The sequence below is a fragment of the Rhipicephalus microplus genome, chromosome 2 (genome assembly GCF_043290135.1).
Source record: "Rhipicephalus microplus isolate Deutch F79 chromosome 2, USDA_Rmic, whole genome shotgun sequence".
Classification (NCBI taxonomy): domain Eukaryota; kingdom Metazoa; phylum Arthropoda; class Arachnida; order Ixodida; family Ixodidae; genus Rhipicephalus; species Rhipicephalus microplus.
The window spans coordinates 182,983,136-183,001,882 of NC_134701.1; the positions used below are offsets into that span (position 1 = coordinate 182,983,136).

General features: G+C 48.6%; 1 protein-coding gene across 1 annotated transcript in view; it reads left to right on the forward strand.

Moving 5' to 3' along the window:
* LOC142792857 (cell adhesion molecule Dscam1-like) overlaps positions 1-18,747 on the forward strand; it is a 59,575-nt gene that overhangs the window by 12,478 nt on the left and 28,350 nt on the right. Inside the window, exon 4 of the mRNA XM_075885689.1 lies at positions 18,398-18,721. Within this exon, the coding sequence (XP_075741804.1) occupies positions 18,398-18,721 (324 nt within the window). The remainder of the gene's footprint in view (positions 1-18,397; positions 18,722-18,747) is intronic.

Genomic DNA, 18,747 nt, shown 5'->3' on the forward strand with positions numbered 1-18,747 from the left:
GCTGCTCGGTTAAATACCTAGCGCGCGACATTCCAGACGGTTCTCGTCATTTCGTCGGCGCGATACGCAGCGAAGGCTGGGAAGAGGGCGAGTCTGTACGAGGGCCGTCCCCGACCGATGACTCAACTCGGTATGACCACGCCTATTTCCTTCTGGAACTTTCGCGGGCTATCTCGGCCGCTGATGTGCGGTGAGGAGGTTCGTCGGCGAAGCCACGCTTCCGAGGGGAGAGCGCGCGCCCCGGGGAGCCTTTAGATGTTTGTTTTCTTTTTCTTTTGACCTCGCGGCGCCACTCCGGCGTTTCATCGCGACAATTTGGCGGCGCGCCCATTTTTAGCGCTCGTTCTGTGACAATATATATTGTTACGGATGTGATGGGTTTATTTACAATGAAAAATGTCAGCGCTCTACCGTCACTGCCGAATCACCATCGCTCGAGCGCGTCCGATCTCTTCTTCTTCCTCGCTCTTTCAGTCCGCGTTACATTTCCCTCCGGGCCAGACGAAGCTCACCGAGCGAGTAGAATCGATCGGTGTTGTAGGGCTTCAATCGGGCAATGTGCACAATTTGCGTCTTGCGCGAACGCCGGTTCTGAGCTGTCACTCTCGCGACAGCGTAAGTGATGTCACTTAAGCACTGAGTAATGACAAACGGTCCTGAGTACTTATTTTGAAACTTCTGGCAAAGTCCCTTTTTTCGAACAGGCGTCCACAGCCAGACCAAATCACCTGTAGCGAAAGTCACGGGCGGGTGTTTTGCGTCGTAACGGTCTTTCGCGCGAGCGTGGGCGGAAAGAGTTCGGAGCCGAGCAAGTCGACGAGCTTCTTCGGTGCGACACAAAGTCTGCGCGACACTGGCGTTTTCGTTCGTCGAAAATGGAAGTATGGTGTCAAGGAAACTTTGCGGATGACGAGCATAGAGAAGAAAGAAAGGCGTATAACCTGTGACTTCGTGTTTCGCGGTATTAAAGGCGTATGTAACAAATGGTAATACGGCATCCCAGTTCTTGTGATCCGCTGCGACGTACATTGAAAGCATGTTGATGATGGTACGATTGGTGCGCTCAGTGAGGCCGTTGGTCTGAGGGTGGTATGGCGTGGAATGGCGATACTGACACCCACAAAGCCGTAGCAACTCTTCGACAACGTCAGCGGTAAACTGTCGGCCGCGATCACTTATCACCACACGAGGGGCCCCGTGACGAAGTATGATCGAGTGTAGAAGAAACCATGACACATCAGATGATGTGGCTGAAGCAACCGCCATCATTTCAGTATACCGCGTCAGGTAATCTACGCGCACAATAATCCAGCGGCGGCCGGTGGTAGACTTGGGGAAAGGGCCCAGTAAATCTATGCCGACTTTTTTGAATGGTGATGTCGGTGGCTTAACCGGCTGCAGTGGGCCGGCCGATGGTGTGGTAGGTTGTTTGTGGCGTTGGCAGACATCACAACTTGCGACGTAGTGCTTGGTGGTCTTCCAGAGTCGAGGCCAGTAAAAACGTTGTCGGATACGGTGAAGCGTTCGGGCAAATCCAAGGTGCCCAGACGTGATGTCATCGTGCACAGCTTGGAATACCGCAAGACGCAGGCATTCTGGCACGACGAGTAGTAGTGTGGAACCATGGCTGGAGTAATTCTTGCGATATAGTAGGGCGTCATGAATCACGAATGGCGTGGCGCGTTTAGAGCTACAAGCCACATCAATCATTGGTTTCAGCGAAGGGTCACGCTGTTGTTCGTGACGAAAGACATCCAAATTTGGAAAGTTGGATGAGATTGCGGCCAGGTAGTTGTCAAAATCATCATCATCAGCATCCACAGTTGGAGATGGAAGACGAGATAAGCAGTCGGCATCTGCGTGACATCGACCGCTCTTGTAGGTCACAGAATAATTATATTCTTGAAGCCGTAAGGCCCAGCGAGCCAACCGACCAGCTGGGTCACGTAGTCCGACAAGCCAACAAAGCGAATGATGATATGTGACGATCTTGAACTGCCGGCGGTACAAATAAGGTCTGAACTTTTGGACGGCGAAAACAACTGCAAGACATTCCAGTTCGGTGACCGTATAATTCCTCTCCGCCTTAGTCAAAGTACGACTTGCATACGCCACGACGTGCTGCCGGCTATCGTGATATTGAACTAGCACGGCACGAACTCCGATACCACTAGCATCTGTATGCAGTTCCGTGAGTGCCTCCGGGTCGAAATGGCGCAAGAGGGGCCCGGAAGTAACCAAATATTTCAGCTGCTCGAAAGCAGCCTCACACTCAATGGTCCATCGAAATGGAGTGTTTTTGCGGAGCAACTCTGTCAGGGGATGAGCAAGCTGGGCGAAGTCTTTGATAAACCGACGAAAATAAGAACACAGGCCCACGAAGCTACGGAGATCCTTCAAAGACGTCGGTTGCTTGAAGTCTCGAACAGCACTGATTTTGTGCGGGTCTGGTCGTATACCGTCCTTGTCAAGTAGATATCCAAGCACAAGGGCTTGACGCTCATCAAAATGACACTTCTTTGCGTTTAAAACGAGACCAGCTTGTTTGACGCAGTCTATAACAACGCTAAGCCGATGGTTGTGTTCGTGGAATGTCTTGCCAAAAATAATTACATCATCGAGATAACACATACATATCTCCCATTTGAGACCGCGAAGGATGGAGTCCATGAATCGCTCGAAGGTAGCTGGGGCATTGCATAAGCCAAACGGCATAACGTTGAATTCAAATAATCCATCAGGCGTGACAAAAGCAGTCTTCTTTTTGTCAGACGGATGCATTGGTATTTGCCAGTATCCAGACCTTAGGTCGACAGACGAAAAGTATGCGGCCGAGTGCAGACAATCAACAGCATCGTCGATGCGTGGTAGCGGATACACGTCTTTCTTTGTGACGGCGTTGAGACGGCGGTAGTCTACACAGAATCGCCAAGAGTTGTCTTTCTTTTTTACCAATATAACAGGAGCTGCCCAGGGACTGCTTGACTTTTGAATAACGTCTTTCTGCAGCATGTCGTTGACCTGATCGGCGATCACTTGCCTCTCTGACGGGGATACGCGATAGGGTTTCTGGCGTATCGGTGTAGCATCTCCCGTGTTGATGCGGTGGTGCATACGGGATTCGGGCAACATGGAACAACGCCTGTTTTGAGCGAAATCAAAGACTCCCGCGTAGCGTGTAAGTACCTCCTCAAGGACATTCTGCTCGGAAGAAGGCAACGACTTGTTGATCATACGTTTAATCTCGGCTGAGTAGTTGGGCGCAGTCTGACTGATAGCTGGAGACTCTGAGACCATTCTCACGTCAATTGTGGCCTGCTCCTCGAACGTACCCAGTTTGAATCCGTCTGGTACAACAACAGGCTCTGAGGCTGCGTTGAGTGCCCACAAGCAAGCATGTCCGTCGATGGCTGTAAGGACAGACCGTGTGACCAGCACATTCTTCTTAATGGCGTTTGCATGATCAGGCTCCACAAGTCCAGTGCAGGGTCCTGAGCGGACATGAGAAGAGCACACGGGTACAAACACTGCTGTCCGACCAGGGATCGTCACATCTTCAGACAACGAAAGAGCATCGATGGGCAGAGTCGGAAAATCGTCAACTATTGCAGCGGGCAACGTACTTTGTAGAAGAATCTCTCCAGTTCCACAGTCAAGCGTAGCGCCGCATTCATGAAGGAGGTCTATCCCTAAAATGATGTCATGAGTTGCGCGAGCCAGTACGGTGAATTCAACTCGGAAATTTTGTCCACCAATCGTGAGTACAACTGAACAAATACCAACAGTGCATAACGTTTCGCCTCCAACTCCACGAAAAGTTTCTTTACGATTCCACGCGAACATAACTTTGTGACCCAAGAAACGATGTTTGAAACGAAGGCTCATAACCGAAACAGCAGCACCAGTGTCTACAAGAGCAAGAGTATCTACACCGTCTATACACACACGCACTTTGTTCATCAACATCACAGCAGAAGGAGGAATTGGCGAAACTGACCGTCCCGCGACCGCACCTCCATCGGTCGCACCAGTTAGTTTCCCAGCTGATGCGGGGAAGGTGACCGACGACGCGGAGACGGCGACCGGCGGGACCGTGTCGGAGGCGGCGCCAGGCTTCTCTCGGAGGCAGGGGACTCGCTGCGAAGTTCGTTAGGCCATTGCTGTCGGGGACGGTGGTCGGCCGAGTGAGAGGTCCAGGTTTCGTGCATACGAGGCGGGTGCGTCGAAAAACGTGGCGGCACAGGCGTTTCGTACATACGAGCCGGATACGTCGAAAAACGTGGCGGTGCAGGCGGCCGTCTGGGACAGAAGCGCGAAATATGCCCTGGGAGACCACATGTGTCGCAAACGGGGACTTGTCGACTTACGTTAGCCGGAGCAGAGGTGGCAGAAGTACGCGGAAACGGGTCGTGCTCCGCAGGAACATTTTGTGATGAAGCATAGTAAACTTCTGGTAGAGGCCTGGTTGACGACGGTCGGGGGTCCGCAGCGGCACGTCGAGATGATGACATCCGGTGGTGGCCACGACCCGTCGGGGAAAACGGAAGCCGCGGGGTAAAATCTGCAGTTTCTGTGCGTGGTCGGTTTTCGACGTGACGCTCTCGCATCCAGTAGGGAGGTGGTTCGGGGCACGTAGCGAACGAGCATTGGTGGTGAACGTCACCTGCTTAAAGTCGTACGAGCTCTTCTCGAACTACCCGACGTACGAGGTAGGAAATGTCTTCGCAGGTGGCGACGTCCATACTTGCGACAGTGGGAACATTGTCCAAGCGCCCGAACTTGGGTAAAATTCTTCGGGTCTTCAACGCCTCGAATGCGCGACATTGCTGCCTGAAAATCGAAGGAGTGTTCAAGTTTTCTTTTGTTATCAAAAAATTGTACACGTCCTCGGCGATGCCTTTCAACAAATGACCGACTTTGTCTTCGTCAGACATATTTGCGTTGACAATTCCGCAAAGCTTCAACACTTCTTCAATGTAGGTTGTGCACGTCTCGCCGGGCAACTGAGCCCTACGTGACAGCGTTTGCTCAGCTTTCTTTTTCATGGAACTCGTGTCCCCAAAGCAGGCCTTCAGTTCCTTAACAAATATATCCCAAGTGGGGAGGACATGTTCATGGTTCTCAAACCAAAGCAAGGCTGTCCCGGCAAGGAAGAATACTACGTTCACGAGCTTCGCCGGTGCGCCCCATTCGTAGTAGCGGCTCACTCTCTCGAAGTGTTTTAGTCAAGCGTCCACGTCTTCGTCAGTTTTACCTGAGAAAATTCGTGGCTCAGGTGCCCAGTAGTCTGGTTGTCGAGGTCGACGGCCACCTTGTGCTGTGTCGGTGGCACTGGTGGATGCAGCAGCGTAGGACGTCGATGGGATTGCTGTGTCGTCGTTCATGCTGATGTTGTCCGGAGGTAGGCCAGCTAAGCGTCTGCTTCTTCGAAGAACTTCTGCTGCGGGGTCCAGGATGGCAAGTTACCCAGCACCGCTCCACCAAAGCTGTTACGGATGTGATGGGTTTATTTACAATGAAAAATGTCAGCGCTCTACCGTCACTGCCGAATCACCATCGCTCAAGCGCGTCCGATCTCTTCTTCTTCCTCGCTCTTTCAGTCCGCGTTACAATATATATATATATATATATATATATATATATATATATATATATATATATATATATATTGTGGGCATTTGTTACTTTCATCGTCATCATCCCTGCATGAACACAATCACCATCATCAGCTTGTCTTTTTGTCCTCATTGCCACTCTGGGTCATCATCATCGTCATCGTCTGTGTACTGGCTCTGCCCGTTCGTTTTGCGAGGTCTTTCCTCAAATAAACGCTGACGCAGCCAAGACTACCAAGACTTCGTACGTAGTGGAGGTGGACTTTCGGTCCTCTGACCTCCCGCAGCCCACTTTACCCCCTGGAGCTTCGTTCAGGCCGCCACTTGCGCCCGCAGTCAGGCAGCATGTCCCTGACCGAGCCTGCCGGCACTGATGTCATCAACCACGCACCGCCGCAAGTTGTCCCTCCTACTTACATACATCGACATCAGTGGGAACCCCCGCTCTTCGCTGGCCTTCGGGGAGAACACGTGGAAGACTGACTTGATGACTACGACCGCGTAAGTGCCGCTAATAGGTGGGACGAGGCCGCCAAACTGCGTTACGTCCCTTTTTATCTGATCGGAGTCGCGAAGACATGGTCTTTCAACCACGTCGTTGGCTTACCCGACTAAGCTACCTTCCAGCAGCAGCTGCGACACGTCTTTGGGACACCAGACATTCGATCCGCCGTCGCGAAGAGGACACTCGATACTCGCCGACAACATCCCGGTGAATCGTGCACTTCATACATCGAGGATGTCCTCGCACTTTGCCGGCGTGTCAATCAATCCATGCCGGAATCGGACACAGTGCGCCATATAATGAAAGGCATGGGGCCTGTTGCCTTTAATGCCCTCGCTGTGTGAAACCCAGCTACCATCGCTGATGTCGTGACGACATGCAAGCGGCTTGATGCGCTGGACTCCGTTCGCCTTCAACCGGACATTGGCGACCACCACTCCACGTCAGATGGCCATCTGCGTGACCTCATCCAGGACATTATACGCGAAGAATTGCGGTCCATGGGCTCCACACCTCCTACACCGCGACCTACACAGCCTTCGGGAATGCCCTTACGTGACATCATCAGGGAGGAACTTACATAACTGACTGGCTCTGCGCCCGTACAGCCATCTCCTTCTTACCTTATATCCACGTACCCTCAAATTGCTGCCGTGCCTCCCAGTGACGCCCACGCGACATTGCCACGTCCATTCTACGCGTCAGTTGCTGCCGCTCCCCCGGTGAACCACCATTCCGTGCCCCCTGACCCTTCGGCCCACCTGACCGCGCTATCTCCAGGTGCCCCGAATGCCTTATATTTCCCACCGTGGCGCTCGTTTCGCCCTGTATGCTGCTACTGTGGCTATCACGGCCACATATCTCGTTTCTGCTGAAAGTGCCAGCAAGATGAGCGTCGGAACGACGTGCGTGAACGGGATTTGTACACCGGGGCATCTTATCAAGGTCGGCGTTATTCTTCTACCCCGCACCGGTCTCCATCTCCTCCTGCATCGACTGCACCACGAAACAGCCGAAACACGAGACGCCGCTCGCCTTCGCCCTTCCGCCGTTCCACTTCTCCACTTCGGCCCGCCTCATTCCCCTCTGATATTTATTCGGAAAACTAAGTGATGCAGTTTGTGGAGGAAAAACTGCATTCGGAATTATCAATCGTTATAGAACTGAAATTCCTCCATCAGGCCCGTGTAACATGGTTTCTGTGGAAGTGGAAGGAGTGCGAGTCGATGCTTTTGTGGACACAGGTGCGACATTGTCTGTGATACGTGATGACTTGTGTGAACATTTAAGGAAAGTAATGACGCCTTATGATGGCCCCACGTTAGTTGCTGCCCAGGGGAACGGCATTCACCCTTCCGTGTTTTGTACTGTGCGTGTTTTCATCGGCGGCATCCGCCATCGTGTCCAGTTTGCTGTCCTGTCCCGCTGCTCTCACCAACTAATTTTAGGGTTGGATTTTCTATCATCTGCTTCCGCGGCGATTTGTTGTGGACAACGCGTCGTTCACCTCGCTGACACGGACTACATACTTGACGACGACAATCAGAAGCCACTTCATCTGGTCGCTGCGAAAGACATCGAACTGCCGCCACTACAAGAGCAAATTGTCAGCATTACGTCCAACGACATCTGTCACGGGGATGTATTGGTCTCACCGTCACCACTTTGCGTTCGCAAAGGTATAGTTCTTCCGTCCGGTGTCGTTCGTTTTTGCAATGGCTCGGCACTTGTCACCGCTGTCAATTCTACACCGGAGAAGATCTTACTGCCACAGGCCACTACTGTGGCCCGTGTTGCTGACTTCAAGCCTGTATTTGTCACGCCACTTCAGACCATCGCATCCAAAGAACCTTGCCTAGGTGAGCATGTTTCTTCCTCCGCCTTTACCACCGCTATCAGCAGCGAATTGACATATTCACAGAGGCAGCAGTTGCTCGCATTGTTACAGAAACATGCTAATTCTTTCGATATTGGCTCGTCTAAGCTGGGTCGCACTAATACTACAGCACATCCAATTCAAACTGTTGGGACATCTAACGTACACCGCCGACCCTACCGCGTGTCTCTAACTGAAAGAAAAATTATAGAAGTAAACGTTGTGGACATGCTTAAACGGGAAGTCATCCGTCCCTCATCTAGCCCTTGGTCGTCTCCTATTGTTTTGGTCCATAAAAAGGATGGCTCTGTGCGGTTTTGCGTGGACTACCGGGTGCTCAATAAGATCACACGCAAAGGCGTGTACCCTATGCCACGCATTGACGACGCCCTTGATACCCTACAAGGCGCGGAATTCTTTTCAAGCATCGACTTGCGTTATGGGTACTGGCAGATGCCCATGCATAAAGACGATAAGGAGAAAACGACATTCGCAACCCCCGACGGGCTATATGAATTCAACGTGATGCCTTTCGTGCTCTGCAACGCACCCGCGACTTTAGAGCGCATGATAGATACCGTGCTGCGCGGCCTGAAATGGAAAAGTTGCCTTTGCTACCTGGACGACATTATTATCCTTTCGTCAACGTTTCCTGAGCACCTAGAACGATTGGATCAAGTTTTGACGTGCCTTGCAGGCACCGGGCTTCAAATAAACACTAAGAAATGCTCTTTTGCTAGCAAATCTATCAAGGTCTTAGGACATGTCGTTAGCAAAGATGGCATCCGGCCCGACCCTGACAATATTTCTGCAGTCCTTCACTTTCCGCGTCCCGAAAAACAAAAGGAGCTTCGCAGTTTCCTTGGCCTCGCCTCCTATTTTCGCCGGTTTATCCAGAACTTCGCTTCTATTGCTGCTCCGTTACACCAACTACTTGCTTCCAACGTCCCCTTTCTGTGGTCTCTAGAATGTCAAACGGCATTCGACCTGTTGAAGCGGGTACTCACGTCTGAACCTCTGCTCTGCCACTTTGACGAAGCCGCACCGACAATCCTCCATACCGACGCTAGCAGCCTTGGTATAGGAGCTGTTCTTCTACAACGCGACAAGTCTTCCCTAGAGAAAGTTGTTGCATATGCCAGTCGCGTACTCACCCCTGCCGAAAAGAACAACACTATAACTGAGCAAGAGTGTTTGGCTGTGGTTTGGTCGGTCCAGAAGTTCCGTCCCTATCTTCACGGCCGTCTCTTCACAATCGTTACGGACCAACACGCCTTATGCTGGCTTTCTACACTGAAGAACTTGTCCGGACGCTTGGGTCGGTGGATACTACGCTTGCAGGAGTACGACTTTGACATAACTTACAAATCAGGCAGAAAACTTCAAGACGCCGACGCTTTATCTCGTTGCCCGCTTCAAACTACCCATATTAGCGTTGGTGAGAACTCAACCGCCACCTCTACCAAAATTCATACGCTCGCATCAATAAGGCAACCCTCTTCGGACGACAATCCAACATTTATCTCCCACCAGCGGTCCGATTCATACTGCAGACGCATGATGGACCACCTTTCGGGAGTTTCTCATCCACCCAACGCGCGGCTCCGTCGTCAACTCCTGCACTTTAAGCTGGACAATGGGGTTCTCTACCGCCACGTCTATCACCGTGACTGTCAGCGCCGGGTTCCTGTACTGTCACACTCTCTTCGACTTCAGGTGCTTGAAGCCTTCCACGACGACTTTACTGCTGGTCATTCTGGTTTTAAAAAAACTCTTGACTGCATTCGATGTCGTTATTACTGGCCTGGCCTTTCTTCTAGTTTAGCGTGGTACGTCGGCTCCTGCTACTCATGCCAGCGTCGTAAACTCCCCACGTCTGCACCTGCTGGACCTCTACAGCCACATCCATGCCCTTCACTGCCGTTCGAGGTTGTAGGTGTTGACTTTTACGGGCCTCTTCCCGTCACATCTGCTGGCAAACAATGGATAGTGACCGCCGTGTACCACCTGACACGCTACGCTGAGACTTCCTCTGTTATTACAGGCTCAGCTGTGGAAGTTGCAGACTTTATTCTTCACGCAATAATACTGCGTCATGGGGCTTGTCGTGTACTGCTCATTGACCGCGCAAAGTGTTTCTGTCACAAATGGTAAATGAAGGATTGTGCGCTTCTGGAACTACACACAAGACAGCCTCAAGCCACCACCGTCAGACAAATGGTCTCACAGATTTCACCGAACCCTTGCTGACATGATAGTCGTTTACGTCCAACCCAAGCACAAAAACTGGGATACTCTTTTACCATTCCTGACATTCGCTTACAACACCACCGCTCAGCGAACAGCTTGCTACTCACCGTTTTACTTCGTGTACGGACGCACCCCGACTACCTTTCTCGACGTCTCCTTCTTTAACAGCCATGGGAATTCATGTCAGTCTTCTAGCGAAGAACACATTTCCCGCCTGGCCCAGTCTCGCCATCAGGCTCGCATCAGTACTGAATCGAGACAGCACGAGCGGAAGATCATCTATGATGAATCCCACCGCGTTGTGTCTTTCCAACCTGGTGACGAGGTGCTGCGTTTGACACCTATTCGCACTCCTGGTCTTTGTGACAAATTCCAACCACGCTTCATCGGGCCATACATTGTTTCAGAACAGACTTCGCCAGTTAATTATCGTGTCACACCACTCGTCGCCCAAACAGACCGCCGCACCGCAGCACAGAGATTGTCCACATTTGTCGCATGAAACCTTTCACGCGACGTTCCCCGTCACTTTGACTTACGGCGGCCAGGGTGTCCGCTTCCAAAGGGGGGGGGGGGATTAGTGTGGGCATTTGTTACTTACATCGTCTTCATCCTTGCATGATCACAATCACCATCATCATCTTGTCTCTTTGTCCTCATTGCCACTTTGGGTCATCATCATCGTGATCGTCTGTGTACTGGCTCTGCCCGTTCGTTTTGCGAGGTCTTTCCTCAAATAAACGCTGACGCAGCCAAGACTACCAAGACTTCATTATATATATATATATATATATATATATATATATATATATATATATATATATATATATATATATATACCGAACTAAAACTATTCCAATCTGAGCTGTCTCTTAATTGCTCCAAGTTTATTGTGCACGTACACGTTCCACTACTCTTTTAAATACACCCCAAGTGAGCGACCACGACCATTCCTTTTCACAGGCGTTGGAATTTCGTAAGTCATCATCATCCTTACTTAAATATTGTGGCGCTATATTTCAGGAGGGCGAGGTATGTAGCGCTTCATGTGACGAATCATCATTACCCGTAGCAAATCTCTCGATTCCCATGCTATACCCTTTAGAGTCAAATCGATAGTCATAGCACATGCGTGCATCAATGTTTTTAGGCCCGTTTTATTCTGCTTTTATGTGTCCACTCACGAAAGTAAGTTTCTCTTTTGTTCTTTGCTTTATCTCACATTGGGTCGAGTAACAGAAACGCTTACGACTCATCTTTAAGTATATTGGAGCCGTCGTGAGCGATACCAACTTTCATATTCCTTGATGGCCTCTCAAACTTTACGTTGAGGATAAAAGCGCATGTTCGCTCATCGCCCCCATCTATTCCTTAACGTTCCCTACGTTGTCGTAATTCGACGCTCCAGCCATCGTTGAGGTAAAACGTGTTCGAAAAACAAAACTTTTCTACATGAAACTGGCCATAAACTACACGAGCAAATGTGTTTAGTTCAAGCAGTTTTTTTGTGTGTTTGTGCGGGGTGATACTGGTGTGGTAGCACTGATGATGGCAACATTGTGTACTTTTTTTTCTTTTCTCTTGTTCTTTCTTTAACGGTCCATGAGAATATCACGTTGATAATGCGTCAGTTTTTCAAGTCTACTCGGGCAACGAGAAAAAAAAAAGAATCATCCATTTTCTTTTATCTTCACCTTATTTCTGCGTGATATACTTCGTCGTATTTGTCTCGGTGTGTCTTGTTTTTTCATTTAGTGTAACGTACCAGGAAGATTGGCTAAAACTCTTGTCGAACTTTAGAAACATGAATGAGCAGCTGCATGGCACCGACAACTTTCATTGCAATACTTTGCTGGTGTTTCGAGAAATAAAGAAAGCTTGTGAACTGTTTCTTTCGTGATGCCCCTGCGCGCCTGCACACCACGAGCAATTTGCTGTTCTTGAGCCTATCGCTTAATGCGGTTTGCATTTTCGCATAAAGCTGTATTTGAAGTTAGGCACGTAAATTTAGAATCACGCAGACGGGACATCGTTCTTGGCGGTATTTACACGCAAATTACCTATCTACATTTTCCACATTCACTGAGAGAGAGCCAGTTAAATTATGCTAGAAAGCCCACCAATGCTTACGTGAGTTAAAACAAGCGTTCGAGAGAAGTTTGAAGTTGTCTATACTAATTAAAGCCTCGCATCACGGTTTCTTAAGCTGGAGCGTCATTCATCGCAGTGACGAGTGAAAGTTTCACAGTACTTCAAACTACGCTTGCATATACTCGCAGAGGTAGCATTGACGAGAACTGCTAGTTATCATGGAAGCATTGAGAAAGTTAAACCATGTTGCCTTATCTTGATTTACGTCAATTCTATGAAACAAGCACGACTTCAATTGCTTTCCTTATAATGGAGAGAGGAAGAAATAGGGAAGAATATAGAGAATAACGAAACTCAAGCTAGTTAGGCTTCCCTATATGCAGGGTGACGTCGAAAAGAAATTAAAGGTTAATATAGAGAAAAAGTAACGGTAAAGAAAGAATGAAAAGGACCAGTTGCTGTAGATACGCACAACACGAACTCGTGCCCTTAGCTCGCAGATGCTGGAAAAGTCTGGTTGTCTTCAACTATACCCCAACAGGGCTTTCGTGATCTTGTCCTTCTGCGGCAATCCTCACTGTGAAGCCATCGATCTGCAGTAATACGTAACGATAAATCTTAGCTTCCTTTAACTGCTGCTTTAACCTTCCTACTGTATTTGTTAGCCATAGCGTGAGCGCTTTGTTATCGGTAGTAGAGAAGATAATTTCGTAGATTGCGCGAATCCATAGCTTTTGTCAGTGGCTGGACAGAGTGCAATGCACAGCTTATCCAGTTTATGTCTGCAAGAGTGGAAACTCATATCGCACGAAATTTCATATGTTCCATATTTCAGGAGATTCATGGTGCTGTGTCTACCAGGAATATAGCTGCAAGCTTAACCGGGCCCCACTAACTTATTTAAAAAAAAATGTTACAACGTTTTTCTCGCGAACCAATATAGAAGCGAAAGCAACCCTCAGGTTAACATTGTTTTTTTTTCTTCTTTCGTTCAGAGCGAAACGCATCCGCAACACAGCCTTCTTGAATAAGTAGTTCGCCCTTGTTTGCATGGAAAATGGATTCCTGGTGAAAGCATTTGACCTGGTAAAAATTACTGAAACTGTGTCACTTGTAGTAAAACAGGCACCGAAAAGCCGTGCTCTTTTATAAATTCAACCTACATCGATCGTCTTCTACAGAAAATTAATGTGGCCCTGACGGGAACGGCTGTGCGGCTGGGCAAAGAAACAATGACCACTTTAATTATTTCCGTTGCGTTGAAAATTAATGGCTAGGACACAGAATTGACTTCAACCTTAACGGGAAGAAATATCACATTCCGGCTAAAACCAAGGCCAGTGAGGAGGAATAGGAGTATTAGAAAAAAATACAGACCGGAGAAGCTTGTTACGCTATGTCAACTGGTCTGAGAGTGAATAAGAATGGATGAGAATGCAGCGATTACTACTTCGTTTTCCCTTGAAAAAGGAAGAATCAAATAATTATCTCTACAGCCTGCAAGACTCTGCTTTTGATATCTCTGAATATGTTTAACGTGTCGACATAATGAAACAACCTGACATAAACAAGTTTATCAAGCGAAAACTGTATAGGTAGAAATACATACACCGTAAGGAAAGGCAGCGAGGGTTAATCATTATTAACACAACTGGTCTGCTTCCATCTGCTAGCGGAAGTGGTGGAAAGATAGGTGGAAAGATCAGCGCAGAGAAAAACGACAGTGAGGAAAAAAAAGCCTGAACCCGAGTGAAAGATGAGGAGCGGTAATACTATATAGTGTCAAATAGGCCGCTGTGACAGAGCAATTGTCTAAGGCTCTAATAAATTTGCGTGTGAAGACAATTTTGAACTGTCTCCTCCAACAGCTAGGGTCTGTCCCCAAGCCGGTCTAACAGAGTCGCTAGTGCAGTCAATGCGCCCTGTGGTGCGAGCTGCAACATAGAACGTATTCAAAAGTTTCAACGCTGCCACAGCTATTGCAAGCAGCTGTTACATACCTGCCGATTAAGAAGGCAAAATATTTGGTGAAAGATAAACCAAGCTACTGTGGACAAAGCATCTTTGTATAAAAACAGGTGAGCCCAGACAGCGGCCAACAAAGTCGGAGATATGTTGATCTATACCATGGCTGGATAATCGCAAGTGGCTGTGCTTGTCGTATGCTACGTACAGCAAGGACAGAAAAAAACTGCTTGAGCGTTGCGGAGAAAAGTTGCGATTTTTTCAATATTTGGCCATCAGTCGAATCTGTGCTTGAGCCATGCACCGTTTGGAAGGGGGCGGAGTTGTTCTGGCTGGCGCTTACTTTGAAGAAGAGGGGGGCACCACGTCACTCTCCCGACAATTCCGCAAAATGACAACCAGAGTATAATGAATGAGATCGTCAGAATCCCAGACAGAGACAACCGCCTGTTTCTGTTAAAAAGCCACAAGGAGTCCGTGCAAATTTTTTATGTAGGAAATCATTTCATTTGAAAATATAGCTGATCCCCCTAAATAAAAATCGGTATGACACCAAAAAGAAACATGCCTTTACAAAGGTAATCATATGGTGGTTTTGGGACGTTAAACCCCACATATCAATCAATCAGTGTCTATTGTGCATTGTTTCAGCAACAGAAACAAATTGCTAAGTCAGGTTAGCAACGAGAAGCAACTGGAAACTTGAAGCACGTGCCTCAAGCAGAAAGCACGCACAAAATTAGAACACACAGGACGGACGCGGACTAACAACTGTCATAATTCTTTCTTGATCGTCTGCCAGCAGTGTGCTACTTTCGTAAACATGTCCGTGGCAGCCTGCAAAGTGATTTTGGTCTTCTCCTGATTACAAACCTGATAAGCGCGCACGCAAGGAAGACCACGTTCCGTGGGACAGTGGGGTGGCGCTTCACGGAGGGGGCGACCATGAGAGAACGTTGAACGCGAGACCGTCAAGCCATCTCGCCAGTGATAATAAAAACGTGCTAAAGTTTTCAAGGTCTGAGGACTTCCAAACGGTGTATGGTGCATATAAATGGCTTGCCGTGAGCACTCCCGACACGTACGTTTTGTGGCGTAATGGTTAGCGCCACGCGCTGAGAATCGAGATGTTGCTGGTTCGATTCCGCGCGGCACTCTTTTGCCTTCTTTTTCTTTGCAATCTGCTAACATATGTTTCTCAAAGTCACTTCTGTGACGGAAGTACGTCAGTGGAGTCGAGGTGGACTCCTACATAAAACACTTTCGTGTTAAATAAACATCGTCAAACACCAGGGATCCAACACGGTACAAAAGTGAACCCCCATTTAGGATCGAACTCGAGTGTTTGACAAACGCGCCCTCGCAATGCATTTTGCTAATATTCTTGTTATTTGAATTTTGTAGATGGACCACTCCTGGAAAGCGCTAGTCATGTGTCGCCGCCCAGATGTGGATACCTTTTTTCCAACTAAGCTTTCTGTCTGATAAACTCTACGCATCTTTTGTGGCTTCGTGCTGCACACGATTCATTGCGAGAAAGCTTTTCGTGATGAGGAAGGATGTGCACAAGACACCTCACGTGTGCTCTGAGAGTCTCCATGCCAATGCATTCGTTTTTGCTGTGAAGTCGTTTTCAATCGTGATGGCATTTTCTGTTGACGAATATCACGGAAATTGAAATCAAGTGCTACGCGCCGTATTGAAAACGCTTTCGAGCGTACGAGAGAGATTAGGAGTTCTACTATGTCTCTGCTGCATACGGTGCCTATGACCGAATCGAACTAGAGGGAGCGAATTTCTCAATAAAGAAAACAGGAACTCTGCTTTTTAACGAAATACACCATTCGTGCTAAAAAAAAGGTAACCACTGCTAACCATGCACCAGTGATTAAAGAACTTAGCTTGTATTAGCGCAGCATTTATGAAAAAGAAAAAGATGACACAAACGTCCACAGAGGTAGGCGCTAAACTTCCAACTGTTTATTTCGTGCCCTTCACATCCATTTAATGCCTGCGTAAATACACAGCTTATCTTGCACGTGGTCTCATTCTAAGGTACGTCAATTTTTTTCTGTCATTAGGATTTATAACCTACTCACACAAAAGTATCGCATATCTGCTTTGGCTTTAGCTTCTTTTCACGTGTCAGATGATTCTAAAACCGGTCAATAACGATGCAGCTGTACAGATTAGGAGAGCTACCACAACCCTTTCATTGTGCTGTTAGCCACTCAAAGTCTAATATTGCGTTGTAGTCGTGTTCCCGTAGTCTACCATTAAGCCATCACTTTGTCTGCCCTATATGGCACTCGTCACACGATAATAAAACTTGTAGACAACGCAGCACACACAATCTACACATCTGACCTGGTGTCTCGTATCACAGACTAAGCGAGGGACACTAACACTGGGACAAGTCAACTTGCTAAGCTCCCGTAGTTTTGGGGCGACCGAAAACACTACGCCCACATTACTCCGATAGGCAACTTTCTTGAAGTTATGGTAAATAGTGTGCATGTACGGGATCACACCTACTCTGCTACCCGAACACACCAACGCTTGTCGCCTATCGTTGTGTTAATCTTTTAGGCGGCGGTTATACAAGCTAAGTCCGTGGATAACCAACTCACCCGAGCCACAACACTTCGGCGGCTATAGACTTATGGCGTTATGATGATTGTGAAGTGTGACTTTGTGTGTACGTTTTTGCTCTCCTCTGTGTCTCTTTTTCTCCATCTTTAAAACTAATCCAGGCATTTCACCAGTGTACGGTAGTATACCGGTCCTTCTAGACGCGTAAACATCCCCGCCTTTCCTTTCAATCGTGTTCCTCGTACGGTGCCTTTGCGAATATCTTCTGACGTGCTGCTTGCTTTATAGTAACATTTAGTGTGCAAGTGGAAGGCTACTGACGGATAATCTGCTGTTGTAAATCTGATGCTAATAAAACCAGGCAATCAAAAAGGACATTGCCAATACACCTAGAATCTTATAGCAAAAGCTGTACATGGCTAGGGAAAAAAAAACGAAAAACCGTCTGGTAGCGGTGTCACGAGCCATCTCCATTGGCTGTGTTATCAAGTACGTCGTTCGCAGCGTTATACACAAGCACGTGCGCCATTGGCTGCGTCATGAGTGACGTCATTCATCCCATCGAAGCCACGTCTTGAGCACGCACGCATGACTTTGTCTAGAAGCCTTCCACATGAGTATGCTAGAAACAACTCTAGAAGAGGGCCGAAAGTGAAAACGTAACCAGTCGCTGGCAATACGTTCTTCAAATGCCCGAAGTAGGATTATTCTTTAGCGGGACGGCTCAGTGCTCTCCCACAGTTGAGTACGAAGTACTCGAAATTGTTGAACACTTTTTCTAAACACAAAGCTGAGATTATCCGGGCCGATGGTGCAACCTTGGCACAAAAACAGGCGCGGGAGGCCAAGTGCTAGTAACAACTGCGTACCGTTGATCCAGCACTCTTCCAAGCCGCGCTTAATCTCGAACGAGAAAACCCCCGGTGGTGGGCGCATCCTGCAAACCACACCGCCAAGTTAGTTCACAAGGTCAAACGCTTGAAACAACGCGGCCTTGCAGCGTCATAGCGATGATTGCGGGAGCGCGTTTGCCGCGGTGAACGCCCACTTTCGACAGTAGTTTGCTACAGCGGCACGTTGGTTTCGGCGGTGAGACGTCTATGACCACATATGGTTCGAGAACAACCGCTGTGATAAACACATTGCGAAAATCATTTAACCGCTCAGTACACTCCTTCATGACCATGATCGTGTCAGACACAATGGTAAACCTAAGCCAAACGTGCGTATAACCTCATCAAGAAGCACGAAAATGTCACCAATAATTGTGAAAGGCTTCTGTGCCGCGTCGGTTGAAACCAATGGCGAACAATGGTGCCGCATGTTTCGCTTTGCGTTGGTTAACTATTTGAACGGAGTGCTTGTGCGGTCACTTTTTTACAAGCTCTGATAATTCATCCACTTGTATTTCATTCAGCCGTCTTCAGTGTCTTAAAGTGTGCTATTTATGCGTGTGTGTGTGTTTTTCTCTATTGTTCTTTCCTTCTGCTCCTCCTTTCACAGAACCGTTGGAAGTACAAATGTGGCCCAGAACACGGGAGGTTCGCTCCGGCGACTCCGTCACTCTGAATTGCAGCGTGTCCGGGTTTCCTGTACGTTCCGTCACGTGGTCCAAGGACGGGAGACCTATACTAGGACCGTCGACTGCGGGCGCATCGACATCGGCGGGCAGTGGCGGCGCTTCGGCACTGTCGCGGCGCGTGCTGATGCTGAACCGGTACGCGCTGAGGATTCAGGCAGCGCAGAGTGATGACTCGGGTGTATACCAGTGCCACGCTACGAACGAGAGGGACTCCGCGCAGGCGCATGCCTACGTCCATGTCAAGTGTACGTGAGCATCTTACGCGTTTTAT